This window comes from Pithys albifrons, chromosome 12 (assembly GCF_047495875.1).
Source record: "Pithys albifrons albifrons isolate INPA30051 chromosome 12, PitAlb_v1, whole genome shotgun sequence".
NCBI classification, from domain to species: domain Eukaryota; kingdom Metazoa; phylum Chordata; class Aves; order Passeriformes; family Thamnophilidae; genus Pithys; species Pithys albifrons.
In genome coordinates this window covers 17,376,982-17,403,243 of record NC_092469.1, presented here as the reverse complement: position 1 = coordinate 17,403,243, position 26,262 = coordinate 17,376,982, and the positions used below count along the sequence as shown (strand labels likewise).

The 26,262-nt window shown below is 42.4% G+C and overlaps 1 protein-coding gene across 1 annotated transcript in view; it reads right to left on the bottom strand.

Moving 5' to 3' along the window:
- Positions 1–26,262, bottom strand: part of CMIP (c-Maf inducing protein) — a 132,318-nt gene that overhangs the window by 61,250 nt on the left and 44,806 nt on the right. The window contains exon 2 of the mRNA XM_071567234.1: positions 838–963. Coding sequence (XP_071423335.1) covers positions 838–963 — 126 coding nt within the window. The remainder of the gene's footprint in view (positions 1–837; positions 964–26,262) is intronic.

The window sequence follows — 26,262 nt, the reverse complement described above, 5'->3', positions numbered from 1 at the left end:
TGAAATACAGACACACAACAGACATGGCTGTACAATCAACTGAAAAAGTAAAACCCCAGAGGGTAACAGATAACCAACTACCTTCGAAACAATGTTGAGACACATGAGAGAAAACCATGTAAGAGTTAAGTTGAAGCCAATTCAGTCCTTTAAAGTTATGACCTTTCAAAGTTCCACGGGGGCCATGTTGCTGGGGTTTCAGTTGCTTTTCCTACTTACTCTAAAGCATTTCCAAAGCTCAGTGCTGTGGAGTGCTTTTCTGTCATTAAAACTTGCAATGACCTAAAGAGGCCTATAAAACCTTGTGAGTGGATGAAGAAATCTGGAATAATGTAAACAGAGTGTCTTCTGTTTGAAAACAACACTTAGAGAAGCAGCATATAAAAGACATCCATACAAATATACTGTATCTTTCTGAGGAGACTGAATATCTTTTAAAAATAGGTATCTGTCTCTTCCAGTGCAAGTTTTGGGTTTCCTATATGAATTCAAGGATGCAATTTGTAACTTCTTCCATGCAGGAACAGGACTATATGTAAAAATACAATTGTTCCAGGCCCTCATCAATGTGCCTTTCCACAAAGCACTATTTTGCTGCATAAAATCAGCCAGAAGATTTAATCACCGTGGCCCAAAATTTCCATTCTCACTGCTGAACAACACGAAAAACTTCAGAGCTATCATGCTGAGCAAATTCTCTGGTGGTTAGATAATTTGACAGCACTGAGTTCTCTGCCTTTTCTGAGTCCATCTAATTAAGATTTCATGCACAGGAAACCAAAGTTAAAGGAGACTGATAGTAAGAGAAAGAAAGTTGTACTGGTGTGTTTACTGTACCTGCAGTAAGACAGTACCCCCCGGGATTGTGAGCTGTAAACAGTACTTAGGGGCATTCTCCCAGGAGAGCAGTTGAACGTCTTCAATAGCACTGTAGGAAATGGAGTTTTCCATGTACCCAGTTGGCTGCAAGAAAACAAAGGAGAAGGAGAAAAAATGTTTACTTAGTCATCAGAAGTTTCACAATTTCAAAGTAAGAACATCACTATCAAAATTACTCTTGGTGTTGAAAATACCTGCAAAATCTACCTGGAAAGCAAAATTCCTCTGTAGGTGATTTGACAGAGCCACCTTCATCCAACTCATTCAAGTGTTAAGACCACTCATATAAAAATAAAACCAGGCCAGGCCAAGATGCCTGAAATACAGAAATGTCAAGCTGCATTTTTCCCAGACCCAGAAATCAATGGAACCTTATTGCAAGTTGAATTGGACTATGAAGAGGTCTGGCCATGCACGTGCTTTCAGTGTATGAAGAAGCATCTCAGTCACACAGACAGAACAGAACTGCACCATAGCAAAGTCTTTTTACTCCACATAAACTTGTTCTCCCCAGTCTGATCAAGCAGATCAACAAGATCTAGACTCACACATTTGACAGTGGTTCTTGGGGCTCCAAAGATCCAGCCCTCAGGTTTTAGTCTCGAGCAAAAGCAGAGCAACCAACCTACTCATCTCGGCATATATGTAAGTACAGACCTCCTAAACAGAGGGCTGATGCCCAGTTTAAAATGGAAGCCACAATTAACACATAAATAAGTAACTGAGGTTTGCAATGATATGTACAACATAAACTGATACTTGCAAGAAAACAAACTTAAACGTGAAACTCCTTATTAGTATCCCTGTAATTCTTAGGCATTAGAGGTACAATTACCTCTGAGATAAGCTCAAATACAAACGTATCTACGCAAGCACATGTCAATTTATGTCCTAAACATAAATAAACACAAAGATCCACAGCTATGCATCTATCAAGTATGTGTACATACACTGTAGTTTAGGTAAGTAATATTTAAAGTAATTGAGTATTTAAGAGAGATCCCCGAAGACATCATTTACTTTGCTTTGCTAGAGTGAAAGCAAACTGATCAGTACTGCTGTGGCAGAGAAACTATTTTCATACAAAAAAATCAACCCCACTTCATGGATAAACCATTGGCTTGACCATGTCTTGCAAGGGAACAGAGCTCATTACATTTATTTTTATATTATTTTCTCACTATTACTGGTTTACATATAACTTCAACTTCTCAAACTTACTCCCACTATGCCCAATGCATAAGATATTTTTTACTGACAGTCTTGAAATAAAGAAGGCAAGGGAGAAACCACATCTATTTCAGGGTCAAACAGGGCCAACTCCTAAAATCACAACACAAGATTCCTGGGGGCAAGTGCAAAATAAGCACATTGCATTTGGAATGTCTCTGCTTCTAATTGGTACAACATTCCCCCATAAGTTGAGTGGGTGGTGCAACTGGAAGCCCTTCTTTGAAGTTATACACTTCATACATGTTCATAAGCCCATACACGTCATCCACCAAAAATGCAGTGACAGCCTTGCCATCCACCTTTGCTGCTACAAGAACTCAGCTGCCTTTTGAGCAGGAATAACCCAGCAAGGCACAGAACTCAACCTCAGTATCTTTTCCAGGAGTGGCTGTTGCGACGGCGCTCGGTTTGTACCAGCCCTCGGTGAAAACAATTTTCACTGTCTCTTTAACAAGAACCTTGTTATGCAGGAAGTATGATAAACTTCTGCTTATTCATTTACCCACAATATTGTTCTACACTGGTGACTGGAATCCCAGTGGCTTAATGCTGATACTGTACGTCATGTGTTGCCTACTGGAGAGTAATTATCTCGTTCTCACAGGAAGCCAAAGGCCTGAGATCCTTCGGTAATCAGCATTACAACACTCAGGGAAAAATATCAAAAGAGCCAACATAAAATCTAGTGTGCTCAGGGGGGAAAGTTATCAAAAACATGCTAGGAAAGACTGGAGAAGGGAGAAATCCAGGACCAGTTGATGCAAATGTAAAATGAAATGAATCAAAGCAATTTAAATTTCTCTTTTAAGAAGGTGCTCACTGCCCTTAATACCCTCCATTAACTTCAAAGAGGATTTGAAGAATTCTCACAGAATTTGTTCCCAAGAGAAGCCTCTTCTATACCTTAAACCATCCATTTAAACAGCATTAAAGACAACTGATCCAGTCCAACCACAGCTCTGTAGCCATACACAAGTGATTTCATCCCAGTAACATATCTCTTCTCACAGGACAGCCCTTTTCCATAAGGGGAATGGAGGAACACAGAATTCTGCAGCTTGCAAAGGATCTAAACCATAACATGGAATCACACAGATGGTTAATCTCTCCAAATGACAGAGTTATGCCAGTGAGGTGGTTTATACAGCATTATATGATCCCATTTCCATACATTCTGTCTAGCCATACTACACACAAAGCTTCACTACATTTGTTTGCTACTCAAAAAGTGAATACCCCAAATAGACTTTAACCCCTTTAAGCAACATCATATACATTTTTTCTGCTCCATTAAAAACACCATATTCTAAGAAGTGAAATATTTTCAGTCCTGAAAATATCAGTTATAGGCAGCTTCACCTCTGTTTTGCAACCGAAAGAGTCTAAAGCAAAGTGATCTATCACTGTATAGAGCTCCTTGAAATTGTGCTTCTAGATGCTGTCAGACACTGCAGGCCATGCTCCCACATCAGGGCTGTGCAGGCATGCTCTGAAGCAGCACTGAAACAGAGCTGCCATCAGACCTGAGGCTTCCCAGAGCTCTCAAGGCTGTGGTGCTCCTCACAGAGTCCATGGCACTCGAGAGATGAAGGTCAGCCCCACACAAAGGTGTCCTTTCCCTAATCTCTCCACACACACAGATGTGAGGACAGAGCTGTGTTCCCCACTTGTGTTTTCTCAAGACCAAGCACAGTTCAGCCATTTATCAGGAAATGCCTTGAGGTAAAACCACAGTCTGAGTCACTGGGTCCTCTTAAAACACAGGTTATTTTGACATTCAGGTATGTAAATGTCAATCACAGTGAATCATTGTGGTTGATAAATAAGCAGTGCAAGTGTTGCATCTTCCCATGTTGCAGCTGGTCTTGTTTGCACCCACCCCCAGGAGCTGCATCCTCACCCCCAGGTCACTCCATGGGAAATTCAAATTAGAACAACATGCAAGACCAGAAATGAGGATTCAGAGATTTGAAAATACCTAAATGAGACAGATCTTCAGTGGGTCACCACGAAGCATCTGGCATCAATACTAGTCTCAAGCAGCATTCCCACCTCCATCCACCCACTTTGTCTCTGCCCGTACAAATATTTGTCTGGCTGTGGCGTCAGGCAGATCAGGGAACACATCCAGCTTTTGCCAGATTACTTTTTAGCTCCTTCAGCCCTATTTCTAACATGAAACAGAAAATAGTATGTTAACATAACTTTGGGGCAGCATATCATGGGGAAGGGGGAGCTGAGGACTTGATTACTTCATTCTAATTATTGGTATGAGACAGTCTAAAGCCACAGCATCTTTGAGCAGCAATACATCAAGTTCAGTTGAAAATTCCTTTATTTAAGAAAATAGTAACTCTTATTTTTATAGATGTCACTTTTGAAAGGACATTTATATTTCTTGGCAAAGTCTGAAATCTATCAAATGAAGCAAGATAATGGACTCTTCTCCTTCAGTCTACAAAATTAATCCTGACTTAGGAAACTCTGGCCAGAGAATCTACATGTGTCAGCTTACAGATTTACACTTTGAACCTCTGGCTGTTTGCTGTTGAACATATTCTGAAAAACTGCAAGAGACTCAAGTGAAAATGCAATTTATTTCAACAAACGAAAATCCCAAGACAAGGAAATATTTTTCTCTTCACATTAGCCTTTAGCCCCTTAATGAAACATTCAACTTCTCCATTGGGAAATCAGGCTTTTTCTCAATTCCATAAAGATTTATTTATCATACAGCTTTGAAATAACTTTGCACCAGAATAGCCACACACCAAAACCTACTCCAAATCAAATCCATGGGGAACCAAGTGCTCCCCAAATTGGAAGAACATGCAGGCTCCTGCCTAAGACTAGTTTTCCCTCCGTGTTTCTGGGAAAAGTCAGCAACAGCAAACTACTCAATAATGCAAAAATCTGCCCACTTGTTTCCATGGGAAATTCTAAAAGGGAAAGAATAAACATTATGTCCATTGTTAATATGAGGCTTGTATGCACTTACTCATATAATAATGTACTAAATCTTCAGCTGCATATTTCCCAAAGAAAGTGTCTAGAAAAGATGTATTCTACAAATAGAGATGGTTATTTGCATTAAAACATATTTAGACTGACAAGTCCCACCAACACAACAACAATGAAGGACGATTTTCCCAATTAAACACTCCAGATGGTGGGGGGAAACAGGGCTATTCCAGACCCTTGCTCTTCTAATGTTGGGTTCTTATTTCTCTCTTGACTGCTCTTAAGAATGAGCCATGCTCCTGCTGTAGCCCAGAATGCTGAGAATCTGTATTACATACAAGTTTTCCATACCCAAACAAAATTCAGACCTGCTGAGTAACATGTAGGAAGAGTTGATTGCTCTGGAAACTTGGATGTGGGTGGAGACTATTCTGTTGGCACACTGAAGGGTAATGGACTCTGAAACTGCTGAAAACAATGGATGATTTGAAATAAATCTCTCTTAGAAGACATCAGTGGCTCCAGAGAATGTCCCTGCAAATGCAGCTATTTCAGATAAGGGCAATTAACATCTTTGTTCATTAACTACATAACCTATCAGAAGACATTTATCAAGTTCAGCAATTAGTACTACTATGCCATAATATGCAGTGCAATTTGTCTTTTTCTTGATATGGAAGAATTTACTGCCATGTTCACTTGTCATAATGACTTGAAAGAGTTTAAAGTCAATGTTAATGTCACAGAGATAAACATGATAAGAGAATAAGACTCATCATGGGGGGACACCCAACTCTGCCCCAAAACTGCAGAAAGGGATTTCTGAGCTTTCTTGGAACAACATTCTCATCGAATCCATCACACTCCCCAAACTCTCAGCCTGCCCATCACTGCCATTCCTTTCCCACTCCTCCCAATAAGTAGGTGGTTTCATGTGTTGGACCATGAGAAAAGCCTTCACCTGCTCTGTGGAGGAGCAGGAGCACAGAGGGTGAAGTGGGTGTTCAACCAGAAACCTGTGGGGAAGGCTCTCCCCATGGAGTGAATCTGAATTATTTCTGCTTGGAGTTGCTTTGTTCCTGAGTGTCTCCAAGTTTGGTAGTGATGCTTGGCAGGGTTTAGTTGATTACTTTGGGGGCTTTTTCATACATGGAAAATAATTTGGACACAAATCTTCAGTGAACCCACTCATGTCAGTCAAAAGTCTAGGGTGTACTGGTGCAGTAATGATGACAAGAAAAAGGGGGAGGGGGTTTCCTACCACATTTCTTTGTGTGTGAGTGACTGTATAAACATCCAGGTATGTATGTGCCTGTATAAATGTACACACACACACCCCTCTCTCTTCCTAGATAAAAGACAGCAGAAATATATCACATACTTCTCTGCACAAAAATACAGCAGCAACTGTCAGTGCAAAGTAGCTGAGGTTCAGTAAAAGACTGGATTTAATTGAGAAAGGCCAGATCCTCCACAGAACTGGTCATCCAAAATACATCAGTGGAACTTCACTGATTTATATCAGCTGGGAAACTAACTCAGAAATTCAACAGAAGTTCAATCAAATCTAGCTCAGCAGCAAAAATGTGCATAAATCTCTTTCTTTTCTCTAAATATTTAAGACAACCAAGACCAGAGGCTCTTGCATTAATTAACTTTACAAAACTGATAAAAATGTAAGAGCTGTCAGTGAGAAACAACTTACCACATACTGTGCAGGAGAAAACCTTGCAACCTGCAATGGGACTGAAGTACCAGTTCTGTGGAACTACAGCAAAGGGACAGGACAAAACTGTCCATCAAAGAGCTGACAAGAAAAACCTGGTCTCAACATTAAGGCATATGAACTTAAAATGTGAAAAACCTGGGCAACAGACACCAGCAGAGGGAAGAACTTCAAATAAATTCAGATCTGAAATAAGTTAAAAGCATAGAACAGAAGTTCATCATTAAGAAAAAGGGAAAATAAGGTCATATTATGGAATATGTACCATGACAGGAAAGTCAAATAAGCAGGAAAAATTTATTATTTAGTGCAATTCATGTAGGGGTTTTTTTTTAATGAGAACATTCTTCTCTTTTACTGTCAAACCCAGGTGAAGGAGCACTTCTGAAGGTTTATTTATTTGAATTTCTGGGAGTAAAAGAAGACATATGTCTTGAAGACTTTCTGAATATGCCCATTATCAAGATGACCCTGTCTAAGCAGGCCATTAGAAATCAACCCTTTCTCTCTGACCAGCTTAGTATAACAAAGAGAATTCCACTGAGACTTCCAGTAGCACTGAATGTTCAACTGGTTCCGGTGCTGGTGTCCAAAACACTCTCTCTGAGGGTGAAGAATGTGTGTAAGAAACCCTTTTTCCTGCTTTCAGACCTCTGCTGACAGGGATGAGGATGTGCTGCAAGGTGCACCTGCCCCCTGCAGAGCTGGAGCCTGACCACAGCTTGGCCAAATCTGCCAGACCATCACCCATGGACAGGAATGCTGCTCCCAGGCCAGTATGGAGAGGGAGCTGTGTTTGACACCACCTGACACACATGGTGAGACTTTCACAGACATTGGCTTGACTCCCTTGCCAGGTGGAGGCCCTCTGGTTGGAGCAGCAACTCCCCAAGTGTGCACTGCAGCCTTCAAACCCTCCCAGTGAAGTTAAAGAATTCAAAGAGCAGAATTACTATCCTACACGTACCAACCTAGGAGAAAATCTCAGTTCAGGCTGTAGCTGCACCATGCTCTTGACTATATGCCTCAGGTGACATGAGAAGCCTGAAATATGTGGGAAAAGAGCTCAGACTTCCTGACTCCAACAGCATCCTCCTCCTCCTCCAAGACTGCGTGTCTGATTCAGAAGAACTCAGAAGAATGAGCACTCCTTAGCAGGTTTCATGTTCTCCACCCTTTGGCATTTACCACTGCACTTCAGGACACCCCTCTGTGGAAGAAATACTCCACAACCTTGATGAGTATGCTGTTTATCCACCTGAAATTACCTCAGCAAGGAAGGGGCACCACCAGCCAAAATACAGCAGTTACACACCTTCTCACAAGAGTATCAATAAGCAAGAACAGAATCAGACTTAATGCAGAAAACTACGCACACCTACTTCTGTAAAAACAACTGTTTGAGGACTACTGAAAATCACTAACTTTTGCCAGAACCAGTGACTGCTAAACAGATCTTTGCTAAGTCACCATAGCAACGATGATGTGACAGAAAACAAAGCCGCATCCTTGTTCAAGGCTGCTCTATTTTCAAATCTCCAACAAATCAGCTGTGTCACACTCCATGAAATGCATCAAGTGCTGCTAAACCAGAGAGAGGGGAAAGGGTTGGGTGTAAGGATTTCAGGCCAGACACAATGTGTGCCAGACTGAAATGCCACCTTTTAATGACTATTTTAACCAGGGGCAGCCCTGACAGCTGGGAATGAAAGGTCTTCAGCTGGTTTCAAATACAAAGGTGGCACCTGGAAAATAATCAGTCTGTTGAATAACTGGAAACGTGGCCAAGCCAACATGTACTGTGAACAAACCTCTGTGCAGTCGTGTTTTCCAGGACTGGTTTAGGTACTGGCAGTAGCACGTTCCTATTGCAGACTGGCCTTGCACTTGCCGTGGTTTTCAATTCTGGTTTACAGATCCCCACAGGCCTGTTGTTCACTATCTCTATCAGGTCAACAAAAGCTGAAGAGGGAAAACCACATTTATTATCAGTAGGGTCACATCCGTTGGGCAAGGAGCTGCTGCTCCCATGGAAAACTTGAGGGGTTTACAAACCAAAAAGGCTGAAGGCAGCTGTGAGGGAAGCGACACATTCCCCTCTGTCTCCCTGTGTATGAACCTGAGAGGCCATTCAAGTATAAATCACTCAATTAGTAAGAAGCTGAGCTACCCAAATCCCATAAGAAATACAGAATTTGCCTCATGGACTCTGCAGGCCTGACAGTTCTCACCACCTCCTCAATGCATGTGGACCAGCTCATTTCTTATTACAATTTATTTACAAGAAACTAAGTTGTTGCAAAACTAAACATAGCATAAATATTCTATATATTAAGTTCTGTTCTTCATTTAAAGAGGTATTATGTCCACACCTTTCACCTGTCAAGCCATGGAAGCCCTAAACACTGTAATAGTTAAATAGTTTCCACTAACAAAACTTTCCTTTTCTTTTTAATGCACTTTTAACCCTGCAGTTCCCAGGACACCACATCCAATCTCACTCTGATGTACAGGACAGGGAGCACAGTAAACCAACTATGCTTTTGAATTCCCAGTGGGGAATTCTCTAATCTCCTATTTCTGCAGAAAAGATGAGCAAGTCTTGAGTTCTCAGGAAAAATATTAACACAGTTCACTGCTGTACATAAATTAAAAACACGTAGCAGAGCCTTCAAAAAAGTTATGGATATCCTTACTAAAGACAGTCACACTAAAATCTCACTGTTATTACAAAAAAACCCAACAGGGACCTCCTGAGGATGCATCGGAGCCACTTGGAATCAACTTCTGCTGCAGGAGGAGGTGGGAAAATGTGCTTAAAGTGACAGTGTTTTGTTTCAGCTGTCTCACCTTCTACAGTAATTCAGACAGTTGTGTGTAATTTTAAGTGAGGTGCAGCTCTCGTGTCTGCAGCACTGATTTCCCCTGGATTCTGTGTCTCTCAGAGCTATGGAATTACACTAATGGAAGGTGTCCTTTCCTTCCCTTGAGCAGGAATTCTTTCCAAAGCTGTGCTTGTGCTCTCCTGGTCCCACCCGGCACCTCCTCCACTGTTGGTCTTCCCCATTGTTTAACATCTGACTGACTGTTTGCACTGGGAGGGAGCGCTGCTGTTTAAACAGAGGTGACTGAAATATGTGCGATACCTCCGCGAAGGGACACGGCGAGGGAAGGGACAAGGAGGCAACTGCAGCGAAATATCAGAGTAAATATTTGAGAAAAGTGTCAGTTGACTGGTAAATGCATAACGGAGAGGACACGGAACACCACCTAGAACCTAAAATACCTTTGTAAGCTCCCTTACTGTGCAAAAGGATACAATGTAAAGGATACTAATCAAAGCCAAGTGACACTTTCTCTTTGTTGGGGGGGGGGATAATTAAATATTTACCTAAAATCACAAAGACATTGTGCTCAGGTAGAATGGAGTGGTATGAAACTGGCAAACCCAACTAGCAAGCCTTTTGTTTCACTACAACATTTATTAGCCTACCAATTTAATTTTTCAAGAAAGGTGTCCTTATCATCATCATCTCACCAGACACAGAGCAGCAGAACAGCCCTACAATCAGGCACTGTGAAACCGGGAAACCCTTTCATCTGGGAGGCTCCCCAAAGGCTGGAGAAGAATTCCAAGGAATTGCAATAGTTCCCCCGGGGATGGCCATGCACAGAGCTCTGAAGAGTTGCTTTCCAGAGAAACCTTGTTTATCAGATCCTAATGCATCACACACTGCTTTTCTCTCTCAGTGTGTTTTGGAAAACTAAACCACCTTAGCCCTCCAATAGCATTTTCTGTTCCAACAGGATGATTCAGCCCTCAACAAGACACACTTGTATCCTCTGCAGGCTCTGGTACAGGGCTCACACGTGGGCAAAGAAACAGATCCACATGCCCTCCCTGCTACTCCTTCAGGACACCAGGCAGGGGCTCACACAACACACACACCAGACTATCCAGATGTGTCTCTGGGAGATACAATTTTGGAAAAAAACAGCCACTTACAGGACCAGCAGCTAGTGATACACATCTGGAGGTGAAAAGCAATACAGGTGCTTCCCAGGCTGCAGGAAAAATCAGACAGCTTTCTGGATTTCCTCTGCCTGTTTACTCTCAGACCATAAAGATGTCCACAATGCTGCTGGGAAAAATTGTGTAGCACACAATCTCCTGACACAAAGATGGCTTATAAACTTTCAGAGTTACACAGTCAGTGAAAAAACACCCTTCCAAAAAAGCAGCTTTGCATACTAGACTAGGTTGGGTCCTCAACTCCTTTCCAGTTTCATATCAAAAATCTGCTTTAAAATAATTCCAGCCTTTTAGACAAGCTGGACCTTCAGGTTGTGTCAGTACAATGGCTGCGAGTTTCACTCCCACCCTTGGCAATTATGTTTTGGTTTCAAGCTCAATTACACTGTCAACTCTCCTTTCCTGTGCATAATTCTGCAGCAACATTCTTGTCCTCTGTCGAGATTATTCTATTAATTTATTTACTCTCTCTAAAGGAAATGGCCCATTTCTATAAAACCTCAACTACTGCAAACACAACTTTGTTTTCCATTCAGGGAGGAAAGGGTGAGAAAAGTGCACCCATTCAGAGCTTTGACCTCAACAAGCAGGTACTACTACTGGCCTAAGGAATGAATTTCTACCAAGGAAATCTGAATGGTCTTCAGTGAACTGTTTGCCCAAAGTGAAGCTGGCCACAGATTTTCCAAAAGAAAGACAATACTACCAAAGTACATTCACATTTAAGGGTAAAGGAGAATTCAAACCATCACAGACTTAACTACCACTGAGTGTTACACCATGGACTCCAAATACTGATGAAAACATGAGTTGCTTCCCCTCTGTGGCATTTTGGTTTTAGCAGAACACAAAAGCTTTCAAAATAGACATATGTTTGAATTCCACACCTGAACACACAGCACAGGTTTTGCCCACTACTGGTTGCATCAGCTTTACCCAAAGCAGGAATGGAAAAAGCGGATAAGCATTTCTGCCCCTCCTCTGTGTAATTAAAATCCACAAATGCCACCACATCCCTGGGTGACACCACTGCTGCACAGCTCACAGCCTTAACTTAACCAAGGACTGCCTTGGTACATGTTACTACAGCCTGAACAGAACCTCATGGCACTATTATGTTGAAAAATCTGGTTTACCAGCAAAACAACCAAAGAAGAATTAGTATGAAGGGCTGGGCATCAAGAATAATTAGCTTCATTTTCCTACTTACATCTTCCCAGATACCTTTTACAGAAGAATGCTTAATATAGAGACTGTTTAGCAATTATTTCCCCAGAGACAAAGAAACAGGTTAAATATAAAGCATCTTAAAATAAGGCACAGCATCCATGTTAACCTCTGAAAAAGACCCAAGTGCTTCAACTAGATGTTATCAAGTCATTTTAGGGAAGTATTATTATTGGAAAGGAAATAGGATGCTTGCATAATAAAGTAACCTCTGCCTTTTTCTCTAGCCTGCGTCCTGTTGAGAAAGACCTCTTTGCTTTCTGTTTCTGAAAAACACATAATTTAAAAATATAGATCTTTGAATTCCAAATCAGATTCAGTTCTTGTTTTCTTGCAATGAGTTACCAGCTTTTACTGGAAAAGAATAAAAGAGAAACCAAAACCAAATTCAACACTGTAAACAGCATAGCAGATTATTTCCAAGTACTCCAGCATTTTTAAGATTTTGGATCACTAAATTCACATCAAATGTTCAAAGAACAACTGAGGAATATGGTTCTCTGCTTCAGATTTAAGTTCAGTACCTTAACCTCAACTCTTGCTCTTTGGAAAGCAAAAAAATCAGGCTCAGATCCAAAGCAGTGATACAAAGTTTCAGTTTGACCCACATCCTGACACCTCCGCAGCAAAGTCTAATAATTTTCTGCCAGTACCACTCTCAAACTACAGGATCAAAGGCTTTACTGTACATTTGGAGCCATTCCTGTGACGCAGGGATTAAGGATGAAGAAAGAGCATCATATTTTCAAAGGTGCAACTGTCTATGAGTGTATCTAGTGCATATCAGAGCATTACAAGCTCAGCCACAAACACCAGTGCCAGACAAACCACACCTCTGAAATTCTTGTCTGCTCTCCCATTTTCTTTTTATCTCATCTAAACTCACTGCCTCTACATGCCCAGTTACAAGGAAGATATACCTAGTCATCAGCCCCTCTATTATTTTATTTTTATTAGTATTTTCTTTTTGTTTTGTTTTGTTTTCTTTCCAGTATATCACTAATTTGGGAGGTTATAGAGCTGGAAATCCACTGTTCCAGCCTGCCAGAGGCAGCGACACAGCACAACACCTGTGCTGTAGATGTCACTGAATTCTAACAGCACTTCTTAAAAACATGGCCCACACGTCTCATCCAGGCAGTAATCTAGCACAAGATGAAATTTATTGTTATCTGCCTAGAAGTGTTTCATCCAGCTCTAAATATACAGCTGGGGATGCACACAAGAGTCAGCAACATCCCACTGCCCTCGGGAGCAACGCAAGGCCTGGCCCTTTCAACAACAAAGCACCAAAACTGGTTATTTCAGTAGCTGCACTAGGATTTATTCATGTGAAGAAAAGGGAAAATAACTCTGTCCTTCAGTAACCAAGAGCACCTCGAGCAGGTCACCAGGAAAACTCTTGATGTGCTTATTTAGAGTCCAGGTACTGCTGCATGTTTTGAGACAAGCAACCAGTGCCTGCAACAATCTTCATCACACGAGTAAAGAACTGAGTTTCTACCCCTAAACTTGTCACATATTCCCTCACACGTTCGTGAACAGAATGAAAAGCCAGTGAACTGCAAATTACCAGTCAATGCCAAACTTGCTGGATGAGGTTTTGAAGACGTCAGACCAGACAATCACAATGTTTCTTCTCAGGCGTTAAAAACTACGGTCCCTGACTAATGCTGAGTCCATTCTGTTTTCCTACCAGGAAAAAATCATCCCAGGACAAAGAAGAATGGCAACTGTATTGTCCTTGCTGAGAACTAAGTAGCACAGGCTGGCAACTCTGCCACGACAAATAAACAGAGCCACTGACAGGGCACGTTATGAGAACTGCTCATCAGCCTCACAAAAGCATAAACAGCCACGGCAGACCATTAAAATGTTGGATGAGAAGAGCTGAGGATGACATTTTTTGGTGCCAAAAAATGGTGTTTAAGGCATGCACACACAAAACCAAATCCACCCATTTCACCAGTTGCTGCAGGATGAAAGGCAGCCCTTGACTGCTGGTCCTGTAACAGCATTCAAACCTGCTCTGAGGACCTGCACCCCACAGGTGCTGAAGCTCCAGGGGGGAAAAAAAGGGGGAAAAAAAGGAAACCCATAGTGACTGAAGCTTTATGGAATTTACTTTTTCCCTAATAATCCACATCACACAATCACTCTCCACAACATCTAATTAAAATGCCTTTGAAATGACAGATCTACAGGAATCTTGGATGCAAAATATCAGACCTTTCCCAGAAATTACTCCAGCCACTATCCAAGTCAGACACAGATAATCAGCAGGTTCTATTCCATTATACTTGAAGTTTGGACTCCTTGAGACCTCAGTCATCTCATGAACTATTTTAATCAATTTGTGACATTTATTAGTATGGACTGACATTATCTGGAGACAGAAATCAGCAGCTAAACCATCAACACAGCTTGAAGAAGGCCAAGACTGAACCAGGCTGGGATGGAGATGACTCGGGTGATGCTCTGTTTGACTAATCACAAGCTGACACTTTTGTCTTGACCTGTAACCAAGCCTATGCCCTCCCTAAAGCATCAAAGGTGTGAATACAAACTACAGCCAGTATTCAAGAGTAAACCTAGTACAGCCACATGCAACTGCATTATGGAAAATAAGAAGTACATGCTCTTGCATATTCCTTTTTCTCCTGAATGGGACCAAAATGCTCTACGGACATTTTTTAAAACATACATGAAACCTGAGAATTTAGTGAGCTTGAGTCTTTGTTTCCCCAATTCCCACGAGCAATCAAACAAAGCCCAGGAAAATCCAGCCTCCAGTGAATCAAATGCCAAGACCTGTCCTGGGTTCTGTTCTGTATTCCAGCCCTGGCATTTCATTGTGTCTCCAGAGCCAAACCCAGCCAGATCACTGCTCAGAAAACAGACATTCATGTGGCAAAAACTGCACCTCTGATCTAACTTGCTCATCTGGCCAGGCTCATGCACATCGTGCCAACATCCAGGGCCACCCAGGCTCAGGTTCCTTTGTGCTCATGTTTTGATCCTAACAGAAGAAACTTTTGAGAATCTCAAAGTTTTGGGTTTGAGTGGGTTTCAGCAGCATTTAAAATGGGGCTTACAGAACTGGCAGACAGCAGCAGCAGCAGTAGAAGTCACCTCTCCCAGTGCTAGCAGGGGTTCTGCCCTATCCCTAGAACCCAAATTCCCTGGAATGCCTGAGACAAAACTAACCCTATGCTAAAGTCTGTCATGAAACTCTTAGAAACACCCTATGGAAATATTAGAGGGTTTTCTTAGACCCAAAGCTACTGGCAATCACAGCTGAGGGGACACAGTCACTGCTGGTCTTACCAAAGCTCTGCAGTTCACAAAGTACAAAACCTTACTCAGTGAACCTGTCAGTTTTCACAAGTCTCTTCTTTCACTACTGAAACAATAGTTAGGAGTTTACCACCACCCATCAGACATGGTAAAAGCAAAGGCTGAAAAAAGCACAAAGCCCCCAATTAAATAAAAAATTCACCATGTTGTTCATCTTTTTTTCTCTCTACAGCAAATAGAGCAGTAAATTTGCAAACCCAGTGAGACTGATCAGAAATCAGATCTTCTCAGATGTTGGCAAGAATTCATCGAAAACATGCACCAGTATGTCTTCTATCAGAAGAAGGAAATTCAGGACAACTTTCTAGAGGCACTGTTCAAATATAAGCCTTAAATTCCTGAACAGGGCAAGAAGAGTGAAAAACTGAAAGCATTGATCTGGCAAATGTAATAACAGGTCTTTAGTGCTCTCATCCTACGATGCTGTACTTCATAACTCGAGCATAACTCAGATTCACAGAAACCTGAAGAGCAAACCCACCATACAGTGAGATTGAGCAGAAATTAAAATAGTCTCTTTCTCAATGTTTTAATCCCCTTCTGTGAAAACAATGTGTTTCTATAAATAACAAATTATGTGTCTGCAGAATCAGGCTCCTTTTTCAATTATGAGCTAATTATTTCAATACTGGAAACAGAAAACCCAAGTCATCTTTCCTGCTCCATACAACTTCTTTGTAAATTATTGTCCAAGAGCAAGTGAGATTTCTCATTCCAATTGTATTCCAACATGATCAAGACTCACTCCTTCCAGCTCAGAACCTGTAACTCTCTTTCATTTTAGGGACTACTAGAAATTAGAGGATGCCAATATTTTATCTTGCAGTCAAGAAAGCCTTTGAAGTTTGATGTCTACAATGTCAAAAGACAAGTAACGACAGAATTTAATTTGTGCAGATGAGAAACTATTTAAAAATCAGTGAGGAAATTTCAGCAACACCCAGTCAGGATCTGGGTTCTGAATGTGTTCCAGTAAGTGCTTCCAATTCTAACCAGAATGTGTCTGCACTCAAGGGTGTGAGTTTGAGACAGTGACCTTAAATACACACAAGGGGAGTTTAACATCCACTCTCTGCATGCTTAAAAAGAACAGGGAGAAAAGCACAGATTCTTTTCAGATATTGATGTACATTTTTGGACACCCTCTCTGAGCACTCTGCTCCCAAGTTCGGGTTTGCTGTGCTTGGCAATCTCTTTTGTGTCTTTTGCAAGATTGCACACACACAAATTGCCTGTGGTTTCATGCTTTGCTTCCCATTTAAAACTAACACTTAAACAGTAGCTTTATTTTTGTTAAATAAAAGGGGTGTTTTTTCCTGAATTCTGACATCTCTTTTTCAACCTGAGGGAAAAATGATCTTTTTACAACTGACACAAATCATTCTCAGGAGTAGTATTTTGTCTTTACTACTTTGATTCACTAACTCTCATTCATGTTACTCCTCAGCTTTTTGTGCTGCATTGCACAAAAGCAATGACAGCACGTAGCATAATGTTAATTTTTGGACTGTAAGCTCTGATGACACATATATGTTGGAGACTCTGAACTGCAAAGAAAAAAGCCTAGGTAAAGAATACATAACATAAAAAGAACCATTTTTTCTCAAATTCTTATGTTGAGGGGGAATAAAAAGAATCATAGAATCACAGAAGAGAATCATAGAATCAGTTGGGTTGGAAAAGACCTCCAAGATCATCAAGTCCAACCGTTGGTCCAACTCTACTCCCTTTACCAGATCATGGCACTCAGTGCCACAGCCAATCTCAGTTGAAAAACCTCCAGGGATGGGGAATCCACCCCCTCTCTGGGCAGCCCATTCCAATGCCTGAGCACTCTCTCTGCAAAGAATTTTTTTCTGCTCTCCAACTTCAATTTCCCCTGGCAGAGCTTGAGCCCATCGTGCCCCCTTGTCCTATTGCTGAGTGCCTGGGAGAAGAGACCAACCCCCACCTGGCCAGAACTTCCCTTCAGATATAGACAGTGATGAGGTCAAATAATTTCTTGATATGGCTACAATACATCTACTGAAGGCAAGGTGGGTTTTTTTGTTATCCACTGAATATCTGACCACGCCTTTATGTTGTCAATAGATGAAGCCTGTGTGGCTGACAATCTGGCTGGGAGCCAGAGACCCCTCATGTTTTCCATGGGGTGCTAACAGCAGCTGGCTCTGTGCATTCTGACCCCCCCAGCAAGCTCAGGTGCCAGAGAGCTCCCAGGTACCACCTCACAGAGACACGTGCACAGTGAGACAGCCCCAGAGGCAAGTCCCCCTCTGGGGAGAAATCCCACACATTTCACACACCCAAGCCTCCACATTCCAACAATATCAGCTCCTCAGCCAACCAAGCAGCCAAGAGTGGAGGGAGACTTGTATTTACTACTCCATATCAGTGCTGTGATGCGCCACTTTTGAAGCAGTTTCTCCGCAGTGACGTGCTCTGCCTTCCCACTGAAGATTATGAAACCACTTTGAACTGAAGAGCTTCCTCCCTCACATGGCCTTCCAGGACCGTGAGGGGAGATGAACCCTGCCCTGAGCACTCCCTAATTGCTTCAGCAGAAGCTGGAAGACGTCAGCAACTGGACTTTCTGCTCTTTATTCCCTGAGAAAGCAGAGAAAAATCTGCAGAGAGTAAACCTCCCGTGGCAGGTTTGGTGTGAAAAGCTTGATCTTTGGCCAGCCATGCAGGGAAGATAAAGGCTGACCTTGTGTGCTCCAAGCTGTGCTCCCTGACCAGGGCTCAGCAAGGGTTACTCCAGCAAGAGGGATGGCAGTGAATGCACTGAGAGCGCTGCTCTAATCTCACTAACATCTGCAGCTAAACTCTCCCAGGGAGGGAGGCAGACCTTTCAAGCAATCAAACCTGAAAAATCAGAAGCCTTTTAATTGCACGACAAGGGAGAGGAGCTGATCAAGCTGCTAAGTTTGACCATCATGTTACTGCATTTCTGGCAGCTTTGCCCCAGGTTCCAGTAATCTCTTCAGTTGATTTTAACAGGCTGCTTTGACCTTTAAGGCTCTTGAGGTTTCACACACCTTCCTTTAGGCCATTCCTTAGACTGTATCACTGGCTACCTGCAGAATTTGTTTAGCTCATTTTGAAATATCTCAGACTTAGAATCTGCCTTCTCTCTTCAAAGAGTTACTTTTATTCTTGGCCAAAGGAAAAGAAGAATGTCAAATAAAAAATTTTTAAAAAAATACAACCCAAACCCATTCATTTGCTGCCACAGAGTCTTAGCTGCTCTACTTTTTTTTGTAAAAAGTAGTGAAAAAGGCATGGCCCTGAACGCGAAGACTTCATCTGTCAAAATAAAATCATCTTACACATAAGATGCCTTATCGCAAAGTAGCACAGAACAGCTGAGCTCAGTTTGTTTTCTTAAACTGCCTAAATTAACTTGGCAAAAGCAAGGGCAGCACCACTCACAATGTGGTATGGTACAAGCTTACACTACGTGCCAGTTTTACACAGCAACCATCCAGCTGCAAATGCCACATGCAGCAGGCACAGCAAACCCCCCTCACTAACATTCTCTCTTTACTCCAAAGAGAACATTTCCTTAATAAATCCCAAGAGCTGCTGGGATCAGCTCTCTGTGACAGTGGCATGGTGTCAGAGCACAGTGTGGGTATCTAATGCAGATACCAGCAACAACCTGAACCTGGGGCTCCAGCTCACACCCACACCCCCAGAATGCCACTGCTGATAATATTTCTGTAGGCCACTCATGACCTTATGCCACCAAACAGAACCCCTTGTTTTGACCAGTTTTAAATGTAAATTTGTTCAAACAATGCTAATGGTTCAGTGAATTCAACAGCAACCAGTCCTGGTGTCAGCTTTTGATGAAGTACAGGCTGTAACACCCTGGGATCACAGAAGATGCACATCCCAAACACCAGCATACACAGCAATACTGACTGTGGGTGCTCACACAGAGGGAGCATGAAGGACTTATCACTGTGAATCACATAAACTGGTGGAGAAATACATAAGGAATATGTCCCCTAGGCCAGGGCACAGCATCCACCCTCTTGCTCTTGATCTGAAAGCTCTTGTTATGAACACAGCACTGGAGCTTTGCAAAGTGACAGCTGGCTATCAATGAACAGAAGGAAAGCAACGTCATTCGGCCTCCAAATCTCTTTGTCTATCCCACTTAATTTATTTATGCTAAAATCTTGGGACACAGCGAATACAAAGCCACCACATATTTGCTTCTGTAGGAAAAAGCCTGGTGAAAAACACGGTCTAGCATGACTGTGCTTGGCATGGACTGTCAGTCATAAGCAACATCATAACAAAGGCCAAAGGAAAAACTGGCTCAGGGGTGTTGAAGCACCTCTGACCTCACACGCTGTCCCCAGTGAGCAAGGGATGAATGTGTAGTAGTGGGAGTCAGTATTGTTGATACTCCAGCTTTGTAGATAAACAGAAAGACCTGATTCTGGAAGCAGATAAGCAAACATCTTTCACCAGGGCTAAAACAGATACATAGATACATTTCAGAGCAATGTGCAACTGCTCCTGATCCCTATCAGAAAGTTCCCTTTTGATTTCAATTTCAGAAAAAGATCAGCTTACACACTGCAAAACACTATTACAGCTAAAAACCACACTCCAGACAGACGGGCAAAGCCTCAGCTTACCGTATGTGGGATTATTTACCTACATCACATATCTGTATGTCAGCGAAACCACTACTTCACCAGCCAATTTCTGAAAAAATGAGGTCAAAAATAAAATGCAACACAACACTCTTTGCTCCCCTACTATCCTACTTCCAGCCCTACAGAAAATGGGAGGTGTCACAGACATCAAAGGTAACACAAACTCCCAACAGAAAATACACACCTAACTTACATAGAACAGCAATCTCCAGAACTACAAATTATAATAAATCTGAAAGGCTTAGAAGGAAATTACATACAACATTCATTCAGTTAGGGTCAGAATTGTAAGACAAATCTAGAAAAAGATGGGCATGCAGTTACAGAGTGTATAGAGCAAGGGTTTGTAAGTAGCCACTAATGGAAGGCACTTGTACAAAGAGCAAGTCCCCTGGGACTCAGAAGCCCTTGATTCCCCTCGGGGTTCAGTCACTGTCAGGCTGGATATTTGCTTTGCTTCTTCGTGTCCCCAGCTCCCCATATTCTAATATGAGGGAATTCTCTTTGTAAGGCACTTGGAGATCCACAGATGAAAGGCATGGCAGCAGAACTAGGTCAGACAATGCTGATGTATACAATTAACCCTGTAATTTACATGGCTGGAAAGTGTAATTAAAACTCTAGATCACTTTTCTCAAAGGTTCAAACTAAGACAGGGTGGGTTTGATTCCAAAATATAAGACGCACATTTGCACTTTGCTTTATATAGCTGCACAACAGCTTTTTAAAGTAAATGCTGCAGTTCACAAGAAAGCAGAGGACAAATCTAGGGATTAGGTAGCAGCCACGTCATATCCTATGACCTATCTATTACTTTACCAAAACCTTTAAAAAAACAACACCACACACACCGACACAAACTTCCTGTACTCTAACCACTGAATGAGCAAGCACAGTTACACTTCAAGAGATCCTCTGAGTAGCTGCACTATTGCACAAGCCACTGCACACAACACCTAAAACCCAAATCCCAAGCTGTCTTTCTTCCACCGCTACCTCTCTGTAAATCTAAATATATGGTTGCACATACCAGGTAGACTGGGCCAAATGGTTTCTCTTGAAAGATGTATACAAGTGGTGTGTAGTGTAATGCAACGCACACTTTTCTTCTTTTCTCTTCTTATAGAACCAAATCCCACAGGTTTCCCTGATTTCAATTACTAGTAGACACAGCACAAAACCACCATCACAGCTGGCAGCAGCTGGCACCTTTTCAAAGAGCATCTGTGGAGAAACCCAGAAATGACTGGCACGGGATCTCTTAGAGGTGGTCTCACCACAAGGGCAGAGCACTGCAAGGAAACCTTTTTTCCAGCCCTCTGCCCTCACTGCACACAGATGACCTCACTGGGCAAGGCTGCTCCACCAGCGGTAATTCCAGCCAGAGAAACATACCAGCCACTCATAACCAAAATTATCAGGCTCCATCTCCAACACAGCAGCCAACACTGCCTTTGAAGTGGAAACTGAAGCCCAGGGCTTTCTGCCTGAGTGATGAGGGTGCGGATAAACAGAGGCAGCCTTGGTTTCCTGGAAGAGGGGACAGGAATGAGGGAAGCAATGCCTGGCTGGGGAGGTCTGACGTTCGACTCAGCTCAGCTCCTGGTCTCCCCCATCACATACCTTTGCACACAGGGAGCTTGGCATTTTTCCTGAGGGCTCTGGTTGCTCACTGGAGGTATGATGGGGACTGGCAGCTTCTCTTCAGGAAGCAACCAAGAAATGTAGCTGCTCACAGAGGCAAGTGTTCCTTCACCTACTCGTCTGTAGAAGAGATGGTCTCCTCATCTCTTCCTCCCCGGATTGCAGAAGGACAGGACACATCAAATGGAGCAGCAACTGATGTTATTTTCTTTTTTTTAAGGCTGGTCTTATTACTTGTGGCATTGTACAAACTATATTTCTAGATACCAATTCAAAACATGAAGAAAGTAAGTAAATCTCAGTGAATCCTATAAGTTATTAATCCCAGTAGGTTGAATTTACTGGGTGACTGACACACACATACCAAACTGTGAAGCAACACTTACCCAGAGCTCTTTTATCTTGTCTGTTATGCAGACAAAACTGTAGGTAAGGGACACTTTACAGACTGGCAATGTGGTGAAAATGTAGGAAAAAGGACACAGATAGTTGCATCACCTTTCCTTCAACTCAAAGGGTTAATGCTAGTCTGGATGGTCTCCAATTACATCAAGATGATATACTCAAAATGAAAAGGCTATGTAGAAGTCTCTGTTGGAGCGCTATAAATGTTAAGGGGTTTTTTTCTCCTCTATCTCAAATATGTCAGCTGTTACTGGAATTTATTGGTTAAATGGCAACAGAGACCATTTAAGTAAAAAGAAGCAACATAACCACAAGGGAATTTATTTTATGATTTGCAACGAGGTGCAAATCCTGCCAAGCACTTTAAACAATCAAATCAAACCTAATTTCCCCTCACTGGAAGGACAAAGAGTATATAAATCTAGAAGAAACTGAAAAGGTCGGGTTTGCTTCTGAGCTACACAAACTTTCCTGGCAGCAACTCTAACAGAGTTATGGTATAATCTCTACTTTTTTGTCAGGAAAACTAAGGCATGAAACAGTCATCTCTTCTTAGATCAGTAAGAAGGTGAAAACAATGCCTTGCCCATAGGTACCCAAGATGCTCCAAGAGCTTTTCCCAAGAAGTTTCTTCCTCAAGAGCCAGATGTTTAGTGACATTTGGGAATATAGGAACAGTGGCCTTTGCAGAAGGGCTTAGGTCCACTGCAGATGTGAGCCTGTGCATGTCAGAGATATCCTTCAGTGTATAAATGGCTCCTCACTCTTATGTACATGTGACTGGATCACATCCTTTGTAATGTTCTGCAAAAGTTCTGTAACTAAGACTGCACTCCCCTCTTTTCTCCTCCCTATTTCAACACCATTAAACTCCAAAGCACATTAAACTAAAATGAAAGTGACAGAACAAGGCTTTCCTCACAGGGCTAGCACTGGGAAGATGAAAAACAACCTGTTGGAGATGCAGCCACATAGACCAGCTGCACAAGCCATCATTGAAATTCTCCTTTTGTGTATTTGGCATCTGTCAGAGAACAAAATAGGGAAAATAAAAAGGCAGAGTCTTTAAAGGACAGAGCACTCTCCCAAGGCTGTTTATGGTCTGCCTCTTGTTAAAATGTTTATTTGCATTGATATATTTAGATGGGTTTTAAAAGCAAAGGCTCCCTTCCTCATGCCGATCTTTCATGGAGACCGCTGGTTACATCTGTTAGTATTTATATGAGAAACAACAACAAAAAACTTGCAGCTCTTGCAAACATGGGTAACCCACACATTATCGTGTGTGTGACTGTGGTGCACTCACACATTCCTTGGGGAGGAGATGAAAGGGCACCAGGCTGCTGAAAGCACCAGGCAAGACCAGCTACTCCGAAGAGCTCCAACGTCAAGAGGTCTCTGCTGTCCCAGCAGCTTCCCCGTGTGCTGGAGCCTGTGGTGCAGCCCACTGTGGCTGGGTCCCAGGAGCCAGCAGGCATTAAAGGTGGCATTCTGCTTCCCACACAGCCAAAACAGTGCTTCTTAACATCTCCTTCTGACTCAGGGCAGGGCAAGGAGAGAGACTGGCTGGCCTGGACAGAGGCACCAGGATGGTATCAGGGAAGACTGCAGGAATCTTGCAGTCATGCCCTGATTAATTACCTCAGAAAGCTACCTGATGTCATAAACACTGATTCTAAATCAAGGAAAAGGATACATCAGAAAAAAGGTTTCTTGCATTCATGCAAATCCTCGCAGCAGAGCCTGCACTCCTGTCTCTACCCAACCTTTACTGCTGCACCAAAGACACAAGTCTGAAAAGCAAAACTACAAAACTGGGAAGGACCAGCACAGCTACAGTTGCAGTAAGGAACCAACTCTGACCATCTCCAGGCACATCTGAACTAGCAGGTTCAGTGGAGAACATCACAAGGATGGGGCACTTCCCTGCTATCCAATTCTGATCTCCAAATCGCAGTCTCCAATAAGGTTATCCCAGAGACATCCTTCTATCTGAAAAAGGAGAGGAGTGAAAAAACAGAGGGCACAGACCTCTTCTCCTCTACCTGAGCCAGAAAGGCAGAGGTGGGCCCACATGCAGAACGGAAAAGCAGAGCTCCCACACCAAGGCTGGTTGCTGAGGAACACAGGAATCACTCATAAATGAGGCTGTTCCAACAAAGGGGCTCCTAAGTGTGGTCACTGTGTATTTACACAGTTGCTTTATCTGCTGTACCTAACACAGCATGTTTGCTTCAGCTTTAAAAGTACAAAGTACCCACAAAGAGGAGCACCAGAGCAAAGATAAATTAAATAAATAAATACAAACCTAAAGACGGACTTGCCATGGAGTCTTCCCCACTTCACCTGCAAAACAGGCACCACAGTGTGTGTGGAGCAGAGAAGGGCAGGTGAACAGTCAAACCCCATTGATCACCTAAGAAATGATGGATTCTCCCAGCAAAGATTCAGGGCTGGGACATGGGTGAAACACTTCCAAGTCTGGCTCTACATTTCTGGTACACTTGGATCATGAATCGCTGTTGTTCCAAGAGGTCAGCATCAAGGGGAGAGAAAAGATCCCAAGGTCAGCACTGCTGGAGGTAAACACAGCAGAGACACCCAGAGCAGGAGGCTGAGACATGATCAGGGTTCCCACTCGGGCACAGCTGCTGCCTCTAACAAAAATCGATTGGAAATGGCCACGTGCCTGGTCTGAGGGCCTGGCCACAAAATGCACAGCACAGATGTCGCTTCCTGTCCAACTCATGGCATAAACTGTTGACTGGAGATTATTTGTGATGTTGTCCTTGCTGTCAGCCTCTAGCAAAATGCTAACTAACTTTTCTGTGGGAAAGATAAACGAGTTCAAATTCCACGTGTCAAAAATCCCAGTAGGAACTGCAAGGAGTTGACAAAGAACAGTCAAATGAGCAGTGAGTGTGATGGAGAGATTAGACATCTCAGGACACCAGATTTCTAAGACCATAAATAACCAAAACATCCTCATAACTACTATATTAACTTTGGTCAGAAACACCACCGTTAGCCTATAAAAGAAGAAAAGGGGGATAAAGGGGAAGTAGAGAAGAACAAAGAAACTACCTCAGGGTACACAGCCAATTAAACTGATCACCTTGTTCATTCAATCTTGTAAAACAAAGACTAAAGAGTCAAAAAGAAAGCAAACAGATTCATTTGTATTTAATGCACAGAGACATGTTCCACTCTGCTCTACCGAATACTTGAGATATGACCAAGTTTCTTGCAGGCAGACATTTTTGGAATTTCCCATTACTTCTTGATGACTAGACATTGGTGCTCCTTTGAGCCAACAGGACACAGACTCCTGAAATCCCTGTCACAACCACACTTAGAAGCAGCCACACAGCTCCTCTGAAAATGATAAGTATCATAAGGCAGTCACCCAAAACTGGAGTGACCCAACCAGCCTGTTGCTTTCAGAGCTTATCTCCCGGCGTATCAGTTTCCCCTCAATTAAACAAGGCTATTAAAACTTAACTGTTAAAGAAGCTGTTCATTAAAGTTTTGTCACATCCTTGGATGAAAATGCCCAAAGCAGATGTGAAGAGTTACAAGATTTGTGTTTACAACTGAACCAAAAATGAACATAAACAATTATGGTGCATTTGCACACAGCATGGGAGATCCCCCCTCCTTCCACCTCCCTTCATGCTCCAGTGCTCCCTTTTCAGAGGATGGCAGCTGTTAGCAAAACAATGAGGGAATAGAGCCTACAAGAATATTAATACCAAGAACATAAGATTAGACCTCAGCAAGCAATTTTCTCTCCTACTTACGCAGGCCAAGTATCCCTGCATGTATATCACACACACACACACATAAATACATATGCACACAGAGGATTCTTAAAGAAGAGAGGATCTTCAGCACAATTTGCATCCTTGCAATCATAAAAGCACAGATTACTCAGTCAAATCCTGTTAGAAATTACTAGATGTTCAGGTTCCACACTAAACAGTAAAAGGATTATAAACTCCACCCAACTCCTGTACTGGTAACGCACATCATAATAAAGGTCACACACCTCAGGTGTGTGGGAAACACAGGATAATTCCTCCCAAATTTATTTCTACTGCACTTCATCCAGAGTCAAT